General features: G+C 37.1%; 1 protein-coding gene across 8 annotated transcripts in view; it reads right to left on the bottom strand.

Annotated features, from left to right (window-relative positions):
• exoc6 (exocyst complex component 6) overlaps window positions 1-12,662 on the bottom strand; it is a 53,158-nt gene that overhangs the window by 14,272 nt on the left and 26,224 nt on the right. For 4 of the 8 annotated variants that reach the window (XM_081393077.1, XM_081393081.1, XM_081393078.1 and 1 more), the window contains exons 12-19: window positions 10,432-10,503; window positions 10,181-10,278; window positions 9,972-10,077; window positions 9,717-9,826; window positions 4,004-4,115; window positions 3,784-3,918; window positions 1,820-1,999; window positions 1,172-1,201 (exon numbers count right to left, since the gene is read on the bottom strand). In XM_081393077.1, the coding sequence (XP_081249203.1) occupies window positions 1,172-1,201; window positions 1,820-1,999; window positions 3,784-3,918; window positions 4,004-4,115; window positions 9,717-9,826; window positions 9,972-10,077; window positions 10,181-10,278; window positions 10,432-10,503 (843 nt within the window). The remainder of the gene's footprint in view (window positions 1-1,171; window positions 1,202-1,819; window positions 2,000-3,783; window positions 3,919-4,003; window positions 4,116-9,716; window positions 9,827-9,971; window positions 10,078-10,180; window positions 10,279-10,431; window positions 10,504-12,662) is intronic. The other 4 variants (XM_081393079.1, XM_081393083.1, XM_081393080.1 and 1 more) reach the window with 1 other exon arrangement.

Below are 12,662 nucleotides of genomic sequence, written 5' to 3'. Positions count from 1 at the left end.
CACCCTTGAAAAGATCATTTTTGACAAACAAAAAAACATTGTGTCCTAACCAGAATGACATAATGCCATACCATACTTTATGTTTAATATTTAGTTTTGTGAAGCAGGGTTAATATAGATAACTAAAAACCACACCATGATATCAAAATATATATAAAAAAACAATAAAAGTACCTCAATAATACTAGAATAACACTGTTGTGAAGTGGACCTTTGGACCAATGAGATATAACTGTGGTTGGGACCAATCACAACACAAGATATAAAAACCAAGTGATCAACAAAACATCTTGTAATTTGTCGCATCCCATTGTGTTAGAAAAATGCGAATGGTTTTATGTAAGCATGAGCTGAACAGCTATCTTGTTTTAAAAGCCCTTTATGCTGTGCTCACATCTCTTTCAACCACAAATGCAATCGTTAACGGCCTACATTTATACTAAGATTGCTTATATTAGTGAATTAGAGTGAATTAAGTTAGCTACGCTAACATACAGATTATGTAACATCTAAGTATACTTGTTAAAGGTAATGACATACAGCTGTCTTGATAGTGTAGTAGGTTATAATGTTTCATTATGCAGCATTAATAAAGCAGCATTCTGATTTGAGACACACTCATTGTTGAGACTATCATCTTAAAGGGACAGATCAGACAAAAGTAAAATACAGTGCGAAACACAATAGAAGATATTTAGAAAAATGTGCTTTTGTCCATACAATGAAAGTCAATGAGGTCCAGTGTTGTTCGGGACCCCATTAACATTAATTTTATGGGAAAAATGTTATTCAAAATATTTTCCTTTGCGTTCCGAAGAAAGAAAGTAAGTCAGGTTTGGAACAGCATGAGGCTAAGAAAATGGTGACAGAATTTTTGGGTGAACTGTCTCCTTAAATACTGGTACTAGTGAATCTCAAGTAAGAATAGCATGTGTGTTCTGCAGATACTGGTATCAGCTTCAGACAATCATGGGCAGCAGATCAGGGGTAGCATGCCAAATGATCTGGTTTACATTCTGCATTACACGTGAAAAGGGAAGCAAAACAAGGTTGGCAGCAAGTCCACAGAGCTGACATGAACATGCAGTTTTAATGTCTTTTTTTTTTTTTTTGCTTTTGAATAATTGTAATTTTTCTGTTCCTCCTCTACAGTTCGAAGAGGTCTACTTACCGACATTGCAGCATGATCATTGTTGTTATTCTGAGCGGAAACCCCAAGAAAATAAAACACGGACAGGGAAAGAAAGTATAGCGATAATAAATGGACAGACAAAGGAAAATCAGAAATACCAAGCATGCCTGGCAGAAAATAAATCAAAGGATACATTCACTTACAGGAAATGTTACATTGTTGAGAAACCAAAGCATAACCAACTTAAACTGGAGGTTAAAGCAATTTGTTTAAGAGGACAGTGCAGCTGAAGAGAAACGCAAGCAAGCTGTATCGTTCTGTTTTAATGGATGAGCTGGGAGTTATCTGTGCTGATTATGTGAAGAAATATACAGAGATTAGACTGGTTTTGGGAATGGATGTCTTTTTGAATATTATATTTGTGTAATGACACCTATAACACCAAACACGACATTCCTGTGCGCTTATGTTAAGATTTCCACCTAATGTCAAACAGTGGAAACTAGAAAATGTGTTATTCTGGAGGGCTACTAGAACATCTGCCCAGTTATGACCATCTAAAAAGCTAAAAATGCAACATTGTTTGATGCCACACATGCAATAACACACATTGCATGAACCCACAGGTGGAGAATGATCACAGAACAATGATGAGACTGCGTGTGAATAGGATGACGTGGAACTCACCGGAAGGTGCGTGAAGACCTGGAAGGTGCTGCGCAGGAAGTTGATGAGGTCCATGAGGTATCCGCTGGCCCTGCCGTCCGACTCCGACATGCCCCATTCGTAATCAGCAAGCTGAATGAACTCATCGATCTTCTGATTGAGTTTAGTGTATATCTCTCCTTCAGCTGCGTGTCTGGCATCCTAAAAATAAGAAACCATGCATTTAACTTCATCCAGATGTGTACAAACACTGGCACAACCAATTGAATTCATTTTAAACAGTATTGAAAGATTCATTTTGCAACCAATACATGTTTGCTTTTTTGTTTAAAGGGGTGGTAATAATGCCCTTTTCACAAGATGTAAAGTAAGTCTTTGATGTCCCCAGTGTGTATGTGAAATTTTAGCTAAAAACCCCCCCCCGGATATTTTTATATAGCATGTTAAAATTGTCACTTTTTGAGGGTGAGCAAAAATGCACCATTTATGTATCTGTCCCTTTAAATGCAAATGAGCTGCTGCTCCCAGCACAGAGGGCGGAGCTACAACAGCTACTTCTTAGCAGCTTTGATTACCTCACACAGACATGCACTGAAAATCTCAAAAACTTTTAGCCTTTTATGTTCAAACCAGAGTCAGACAAAGATGGAGAGACTTAAGAAGTGACAACATGTAGACAACGTTTCTGAATGGTTAGTTGATGAATTTATGTAGCTTATGTGTAGTTATATTCTAGTCACTGATTAGCATATTCTGTCTTGATCATCTGTAAATCGTGTTCCGGGGGTGGGGTTTATGTAAATTTTAGGGTTTGTGACGTCACTAACCTGGGAAGAAGCTTGTGTAGTCCCTACCAGCCGTTTGTTGTAGTCCTTAAAAAGCAATTTCTTTAAAAGAAAATATCTCCCTTTGCTTTGAACGTTGAGCATTGTAACTTTGCAGATGTTGTTTATCCTTAAACAGCAACATTACACACTAACTAAAGTTAGAAAAGTGAAATCATAATCCACCACCCCTTTAACACATTCTGTTGACTATAAGTAAGGTTGCACCTACATGTCTACTAACTCTCATTACAGTGCTAGTAGAGTATTAGTAGACTGGTAGGGTTAGGGTTAGAATAAGTTTAAATATAGATGCAAAGTTACTTATAGTCAGTGGAATGTCTGTTGGGGAGCATCACAATAAAGATTTTGCAGATATTAAGCAGACAGTCTAGTAGGCTAACACGTTTGTAGCTGCAGCTGTGGTAACTAGAGCAGAGCTGGCAACCCGGATGCCGAAACACAACTGACTTCGTGATTGGTAGATAGGTGGAGGGTGGGGCATCAGGCCAAAACACAACATGACAACATCAACATCAGTTGAGGGCTGCAACTTCACTTTTAAAATGACAATATCCTGGCCGGACTACTGTTGTCAGTGATGTAAGTATTTGAAATGAACATGATTTCTTAATGTCTAGTGACATATCAGGGCCATTTTATGATTAATTGAAATACATTTCTTACATACAGCTCCTTTAACATGTAGTGACAAAGTTACTTATAGTCAACAGAATGTTCAAAAAGGACCATCAAAATAAAGTGTTACCAACATATTTTGCACGCATATCAAATGGTAAACATTTTGTGGCTCTTTAATGGTAAAAAAAAAAATTAAAATTCCAAAATGTACAACAGGGGGGGTGAATACTTATGCAAAACATTAACTTAAGCAATGCCAACATGCTGCTGCGTGCTCAATGACTCAAAAAGAGGTCACCTGATAACACCTCCGTTTAAATACATTTAACACACTGGCATCAAAACAAGCTCTTTATTAAGTTCATGAAGCCCAAGGCGGCTCCTGTCCCATGCTGTCGATGACAGCTTTACTTTGAGCGCACTGCTCCAGACGGCTGATCTCTGATCAGAGTGTGCCCATGGCGGTAATACGAGTGAGTGAAATGTGTAATTAAAGAACATGTCTGTGAATGACTTTACCTTGAAGGTGGAAAGCCCGTAGAGTCTTGTGGTGTGAACCGTTTCTGGGGAAACATTGGTGATGTTTGTGATAAAATCCTCCAGGTATTTACACGCGTGCTCTAAGTGCGTGGTGTTGATGATAATTTGAACTAGCTGCAAAACACAACAGAAAGGAAGGCGTAAGTTATTTTCACACTGGGCTTTGCATAGAGAAACTAAGTCATTGCATCAACACTACCTCCGTTAATCCTATGTGCGGCTTTTTGATGAGGTTTTGTAAGCAGCTGCTCAACGTCCTCGTCAGCAACAGATTGGTGGATTTACGGAGCATGTCGTCAATCTCGGTTGAGCTGAAACACAAGTTATCCAAGAAATATGTTCAATCATTGCACTGTTAGTCCATAGTTTTGGCAAGCTTTCTATCCACCTTATTCCTGACGAGCCTACAGTGTTTTGAATTATGGGTGGCACTTTCGTTTTGGGGAACTTCCATTCATAAAGCTGATCCGTTCTACAAATAAAGCTGATCCGTCAGTTTGACTGAATGAGCCGTCAATTCTCCATGTTTTATTTTCAGACATCACGAGTCTTTTATTATTCAGAATAACCTAACACTTGGTATTTTAACGTGACATGTTATAACAAGAATATCTTTGGCAAGTCGCTGTATTCTTTTCATCATGATTATTTTCTTTTTTCCCTTTGCATTCCATTGTAATAGTATGAAAAAGGACAACATACTGCACATTTGTGGTCTGTTCTCCCGATTTAATATACGATAAATCCCCCATTAATAATTCACTGGAATGTACAAAGAATCTCTCGTTATTCTCCTCAAATCCTCGTGTCTCTTTCCAGTTTTGTTTTCACAGGTAAATACAATTATCTGTCAAAATGACAAAAATCACTTTGAAATAGTATCACGCAATGCTGAAGTTAATGAACATTTTTGATTAAGTAAGCAACATTTGTTACATAATACAGTATTTATTACTAAAGAGATATTTAACCTGTCCGTTATTTCATTGGAAAGAATCACGCTTTTGGGGTTATTTATGGTCTGTTGAAATTAACTTGTTAATGCTTTTACACTTTTAAATGTCCTTTTAATGTTCGATGGTTTAAGGGGGAGTAGAATAATGTCATAATTTTACCAAGATTAAAAAAAAAGTACTGTTGCGCTCATAGAGCGAGCCTTTTCACGGATTGTTTGCTGCTTAATGGAAGTTACACCCATAATTCGCGCAAAACGTCATGGGGCGTAGGAATAAAGTTGTTACCACAAGACAAAATACACTGCGTGGTCGTAAAGGTTGTTTAGTATTGGCTGACGTGTATTGTCTTTGAGAACCGTCCTTATGAAAAAAATGCTTAAGTTTGATAGATCTATAAAATTGAAACATCTCAATTTTAAGTTGAAAGGGATCGGTATGTGTAGGAGAAACATAAGACCTTTGTTCAGCAATTGCTCCTCATCAGTACCTAAACACTAGACTTTGGTCTTGTACATCCTTTTCCTTCTCATGGGTCGAGTGTCCACTTTTTCTTCCCCTTCTGGGGAATATTGGCCTATATTCGTGTGCGGATCTTTTTTCTGATGAGTTCCTTTTGGATCTACGCACCGCAAGAAGATATTACTCATCAGTTTGGGCCTAACGTTTGGCGCTACGCCTTTCCACCCCCTTGACTTATGAATTTGCACATGGTTTGTCTTAAAGCATATTAAAAACACTACATAAACATATAAACAACAATAAAAATTTTGAAAAAAAATGAGCAAAATATTTTCTTAATGTAAAGAAAATTAAATTTAAACTTAATAAAAAAATAGATTTTAGAAATAAATGTAATATAGATAATGTAGACTAACTTTTTTTATTCACTATTTTAAACTTGAGACACTGCAAAAACTGTAATTTAGCGTACATCAAGGCAATTTCAAGCAAACTGATATTAATATTTGTGTGAGATAATATGCTTTCCCTTAATTGATAAATTAGATTTTTATGAAGACAATTGTTAAAAATATTATCAAATGATCATCAATGGACATGAAAATGTACCATAAATTGTAGAATGACTATTATTTCATTTATTACAGCTCTCTAGAATAAATTATTCAGATTGTTCAGTTGCTGCATTCTGTTGTCGAATAATTTTGTATAATGACAATAAATTGAATGTTTTACCAGGCCACTGATTTCCTACATAACTTGTGCTAGTTTTTAAATCAACCACAACACTTACACTCTTTCTTCCGACCTAATGAAATCGTTTATATTTCATTTTTTTATTTATTTGGTAAGTAGACAAGGAATATGGCTTCGCAATGGTACTTCAGCAAGAGAGAGTAAAATAAAAAAATTGAGTTGTAGCAATGTAGTGTTTTGTTGTGCTGCACTGCTACTTGCCAGAAAAATGATCTTGCTAACTAAAAGCTATATTGTTTTAAAAACAACTGAGAAATGTAAAAGAAAAATTATTTGCATGGCTACTTTGAGTTAGTTACTCCCCAAAATGACTTTCTTCTATGGAAAGCAAAATATATATATTTTTTTTTTGAACATTGGACCCCTTTCACTTTCATTGCATGGACAAAAAATGTTTGTTCTTTTTTTGTTCTACAGAAGAAATCTCTTTAACCAAGCAGAGTATGCTTGCCGTCTGCACCCATCAGTGTTGACCGGGTCCACAACTAGCCCTACTGCTGCCCAGAACGCTTGTAAGGTGTGAGTGTTTACAGGACACTGCTGGTTGGTGTTGATTTTACAGTTGGGGACTGTCTCTCAGTGTGAGGTGTTGATTAGGAGGAGTGATCAGGTGGCAAACGCTCCATGAAGAGGTGCAGAGGTCGCTCATTATCGCCTGCTTAAATAACAAAGAAACCATTAGAGAGGAGTGTGAAATCGGCAGTCGTTTGCATTGATTAGCGGAGGGAAAATGACTGTGTTAGATCAATCCATAAGTGTTCTGACAGCCTCGTGTGGGTCTCCTCACACTCTTCTCACTGCTCAAAGCAAAAGAAGATTCATCCGTTGGATCATAGTCTGTGGAAATGCCTAGTGCAAATATTGGTCAAAATATTGGCCATGGCGAAGCACTGGTCAACCACTAAAGACCCCAATATTTAGTACTTTGCATGAAATTGAAGAACAAACTGGTGTGACGTAATTATGAACAAAATCAGGCCAAACTAAGTTTGTTTCTGGAGTTCAAAACAGAACAGCTTGCCAAAGCACACATTCCAGAAGTTACTCCAGCAAGTAAACACCTTCTAACTACCATTGGTCTGTGGCGATTATGTAATAGGTAGGTGTGGCTCTGAGTCTCCGCCTTTCTTGATGCGAAAACCTTCTCGGGTTAATTTCTTCTGTTCAGTCCGTCGAGGTCAGATGAGAGTAAAAACATGAACACACCGGAGAGCTGTTTTATAAAATGAAGTTGTAATTCTCATTGAAAGAGACACTAGCTATGTTTCCATCCACCTATTTGTATGCGCATTTTGGGATATTGCATAAAAAAACTGCTGGGTGGAAATGGCAAAATGCACAAAAATTAAAAAAATCCACATAAAAAAACGTATGCATTCAATTAAGTCGGATAAACTTTTTATCCGATAAGAAAACATGCTCATAAACTACGAGTCATGCGACTTTACGATGTGACGGCTTAGCTGGACTAACCAACGGAGCGATCTCGTTGCACAGCATCTGAAATGCTCTTTTGGTTGTTCTGAAATGCCTGAGCAAAGTCTGTCGTCAAAGTGGTTCAGTATAACTCCTAGTGCTGAGCAATATGACCAAAAATCCATACCACGGTATTTTTCAAAATGATACCGGTTTCACGGTATATGACGGTATTTTATATTTTCGAGCATGACTGGGTATTAACCACATTTTCTACTAATTAAGAGAGGAAATACTGCATTAGATTGACTTAGAATGCCCTATTTTACTGTCATAAGTGAATAAGGTAGAAAAATCCACACTAGTATTAATACAGGTTTGCACAAAATGATGCTGTTTCCAAAGAGGTACCAGCAGGAGGCGCTGTAGGCGCGGCAGAAATAGAGGTTTCCCCGGTAACGGCTCTACACAACGCAGAGCAGCGCTCATAAGCGCGGCTTTATCAGGAAAGATAATTACATCGAAACTTTTCTATAGACAGTCAGCTCCCTTCAAAAATACATTAATATAAAAACACCAGCACCGCGTTTTGACTTTGAAACGTGCAGTGCTCATGTTTACTCAACGATGTTAATGCCAACCACAAATACATTTTCCAAAAGGCTGTTGATATTGTGAACCAATGTATAGGAAACAATATAATTTGACAGCTATCAATTATAGTTTAACCTATCCATCTTCACCGTCACGCTAGTAACCATAGACAGTAAAAAAAGTAGTAGCTATGCAACAGACCCTCTCGAATAATGTCGCGCCGCGTTCCGATCGTTGTTAAAACGGCATACACCGGTATTGTGGTATATTAAAAATTAATATCATAACAAAAATTAAAAACGGTATTCGGTATGAACCGGTATACCGCCCAGCACTAATAACTCCCTTCAAGAACTCAACTGTTACCAAACAGCAGCATCCGCCTTCAAAAACAAGATAACTTTGCTTCTCGTCTGAGTGCTATGAGACACAAGCAATTTATTATATACTAAATTATTATATACAGTGGCTTCTCCTACTGCACCAACTTTGTTTGTCTTAGTGATATTTAGTGGCAGTTTATCAGAAAGTGACGATTTTGTTCTCTTCAGCTCACTGGATGGAAAAGGTGCTTTGTTTTTGTTAACAAAGTTAAATTCGCAACTTTGGATGGAAACTTTGCTATAAACTTTGCTATAATAAAAGTGACTTGACTGGATTGCGAAATTGCAGAGCTTGTAAAGACATATCCATGTCTATATGATCAGATGCTTTCTGAACTACTGTTTTCTCACCACTGTCATTTTGTTGTGTGTTTATTTTGATATTGAGAGGAAAGTGCGCAGCACATATTGTGCATATTGTGTTGAGTCGGGATGTTCGCTAACTGTATACCACTGCAAACGTATTTCAAACTTTCTTTTACCCCCTAAGCAAAGAAAGAAAAGAACTGCGCCGCGAGTGGGCCTTAAAGGAATAGTTCACTTCAAAATGAAAATTGTGTCATAATTTACTCACCCTCAAGTTGGTTCAAACCTGTATGAATTTCTTTCTTCTGCTGAACACAATGGGAGATATTTTGAAGAATGTTGGTCACCACTCACCAGACAGTTGATGGACAAATAATAGGAAAAAAATACTACAGAAGTCAATGGGGTCCATCAACTGTTTGGTTACCGACATTCCTCAAAATATCTTCTTTTGTGTTCAGCAGAAGAAAGAAATTAATACAGGTTTGGAACAATTTGAGAGTGAGTAAATGATGACAGTATTTTCATTTTTAAGTGAACTATTCCTTTAATCTCTGCTGCTGAGCAACAGGGCTACTCGCATGGAAGGGATGGTGGGAGGTAAAACCCACCGGCTATGTGCACTTCTAACCCTCTGGGAAAGAATTTGAGGTGCCAGTGACAAGCACAACACAGACCCCTCACAACAGCCAGCCGAATGCCACAGAGCTTAAAGAGAACAAATATTGTCAGAAGTGATGACTGGAGGTGGAAGGGAGGGTGGTGGTTTTAAAGACAGTCCAGACCCGTAAATAAGGGCTTCCCATGAAGACAGTCATGTCATGATAACAGCTCTGCAAGCCCATACTGACAAGAGATGAGTGAAGGACTGAATGACTGAAACTCTGCTGCTAAGTGTTTTCTATTGGGATGTTTGGCTAACAAGAGCAACTCTGCATCCAAAGCAGAATTTTCATCAGTATCTTCATTTCAAGCATGCTGGGATGGAATGAGACTGAAAAGTGTTGAATGTCTGCTGATGAAGATTGTGGAGTCTGCTCACCTGCGATGGAGTGACTCTGAGAACTTCAAGCTGGCGTAAATAAACTCCTTTACTTGAGAGTAGATTTGAGGCACTGACTGAGACATGGGCAGCTTCTTTGGAAATTGTTGCTGTTTAATGAAGAAGAAAATACATTTGTGCTTTTATGAATCAACATTTTTTGGTAAATATATTCATTCTGAGACTATTCTGACACTATACAAGGCACTAATTACTTCAATTAATTGAAATGGCTTTTTTGAGTGTTTGACATACCTTTTCTATCTCTGCATCATGGAAGGGGAAGCGACTGACCACAGCCTTATACTCTTCTTCATTCTCCACTGGAATGGGGCTGTAGTTGTCCTGCTCAAAAATATCCCTGTTTCAGCACAGGAAACACAGATGTCATTGCATAACACAAATATAACCACATTGATTCACTAACATCAAAAACAGTGCAGTTGTAGTTCAGTTCAGCTCACCTGAACACCAAGGCCCATTTCTTGAGCAATGTTTCATTGTACTGATCTCGGACCTCAAACAAAAGGTCAAAAAGTCTGTTCACAGGGAAGCCATAACCCTACAAAAGCAAAAATAATAATAGTGAGTAAGCAACCCAAATCTAGAAAAAAAATTACCAGAATTTATAGATACATTTAAGATTAATATAAATATAAATAAAATGAAATGTAATTGGAAAGCAACATGGATATGCTTTAACCAATACATGTACCTGTAAAGTGTCTGCAAATATAACTATCAGGTTCTTCAGTTCTAGGACCAGGTCGGGATCACTGCAGTAGGACTGTTGGGTTAAAAAAGTAATAATGATAGGAATGACAACAAAATGGTACAACTTCACATTAACATTCTTCACAAATATGTTTAGAACATAAAGCATCTCTGGCTGAATCTCTCAAAGAAATGTGCAGCTCATATTCTTATAATATATATAATAAATTATTTAATTAATTGACAATTAATTAATGAATTGATAATTAATTATATATAATGTGTGTATATATATATATATATATATATATATATAAATAATATATGTATATGTACATATGTACATGTATATGTATATGTATGTATGTATGTATGTATGTATATATATATATATATACATACATACATACACATACACACAAGCAGAATACAAGCGTGCATATTATATAAACAAAACTTTATGTTAGAATCGCGATTAATCGATTTCAAATATATACTGAATTATAAATTTATCATAAAAATGACATTAAAAATGGCAACATGTCTTAATGGTCTTAGATTAAAGCTTAAATTTCTTTCTTTCTTTTTCATTTTTTAAAATTAAATTTAAGCCATTTCTTTCATTTGATTCGCTGCAAATGCACAATAAAACTTGTGTTATCCATTGATTCACAGAGGAACCAATACTCACTGAACCACATTTCTGTGGACCAGATTAGTTTAGGTTCAGCATTTCACTCTAAATGGGTAACTCACAGCCAGTCACTTATTGATCAAATACACTTGTGTCTTAATGAGTTTTTAGGTTACATTAGCATCTAAATGAGGCCGTCCGACCCTCCCCCCCCTCACTGATGGAGGCCTGTCCATGAGGTTAAATAGGAGCGAGCAGTACTTGACCCAGGCAGGGGAGTGATGACTGACAGGGTTAGTGAATGTCTGAGCACACAGACCTGCCCACCCACTGCTGTATGAAACCACACGGCACCGGGCAGCACCATTCCCCAAAACAGCAGCACAGATGATCTGGAAAAATCCTTGAGAACCTGCTTTTGGATTTTTCCATGTGTTCACACTCATGAAACACATTTCATTATCATTAAAAAAAAACTATTCAAGCTATAACTATAGAAACGTGTTGCTGCCCCAGTTTTTGGCAATCTGGCGCAGTTCTCAGTCCATGGAAGTTTGATTCCACCACACAATAAAAAATTAATATGAGTTTATATCTCACAATTCAGACTTTTTTTCTCACAACTGCAAGTTTATATGTTACAACTGCAAGTTACTTGTAGCAATTGTGACATTTTACTCAGAAATCTGAGTTTGCATCTCTGACTTTTTGTTTTGGAATTCTATGTTTACATCTTGCAATTCTGACATTTTTCCCTCAGATTTCTGAGTTTGTCTCGCAATTTTGTCGTGGAATTCTGAGTTTACGTCTCACAATTTTGACTTTTTGTCTTGGAATTTTGAGTTTACATCTTACAATCCTGACTTTTTTTCCTCAGAATTCTGAGTTTACATCTTGCAACTGACTTTTTTCCCCCACAAAATTCTCAGTTTATGTCTTGAAATTTTGACGGCTTGTCTTGGAATTCTAAGTTTACATCTTGCAATTCTCACTTTTTTTCCTCAGAAGTCTTAGTTTACATTCCCCTAAGAATTATGTCTCGCAATTTTCACTTTTTGTCTTGGAATTTTGAGTTTACATCTCTCAATTCTGACTTTTTTCCTTCAGACTTCTAAGTTTACATCTCACAATTTAGATTTTTTGTCTTGGAATTCTAAGTTTGCATTTTGCAATTCTCACTTTCTTCCTCAGAAGTCTGAGTTTTTTTTTCGCAATTGCAAGCTTATGTTGCAATTCTGACAGTTATTCTCAGAAGTTTATATCCCGTGGTGGAAAAAAAGCTTCCATACAATAAATTACTGATGAGTGTTTTTAAGTAGTTAATGATTCACAGTAAACTGCAGATGTGAGTTTGTCCTAACGCTATGAGAAACACTATACGGCTGGCATCTTCAGCATTCGCAAAGACCTCCAGAGCTTTTAACCATGAGCCAGACGAGCCTCTTCCAGGTTGGTGGGGTTTGATAATGAGGGTAGTTGTACAGGAGCTGCAGGTTTGATTTACAGCCCCTTGCACTAGTGTGATTCTCTTGTTAAACATTTAGATAGGGCGCAGTGGCCTGCCTCTCAGACGTGGGGAGTGAGTGCGTAAATCACAC

Source organism: Scardinius erythrophthalmus (assembly GCF_964197995.2).
Source record: "Scardinius erythrophthalmus genome assembly, chromosome: 18".
Lineage (NCBI taxonomy): Eukaryota > Metazoa > Chordata > Actinopteri > Cypriniformes > Leuciscidae > Scardinius > Scardinius erythrophthalmus.
Note: the sequence above shows the minus strand (reverse complement) of the source record. Positions and strands in the feature narration are given on the sequence as shown.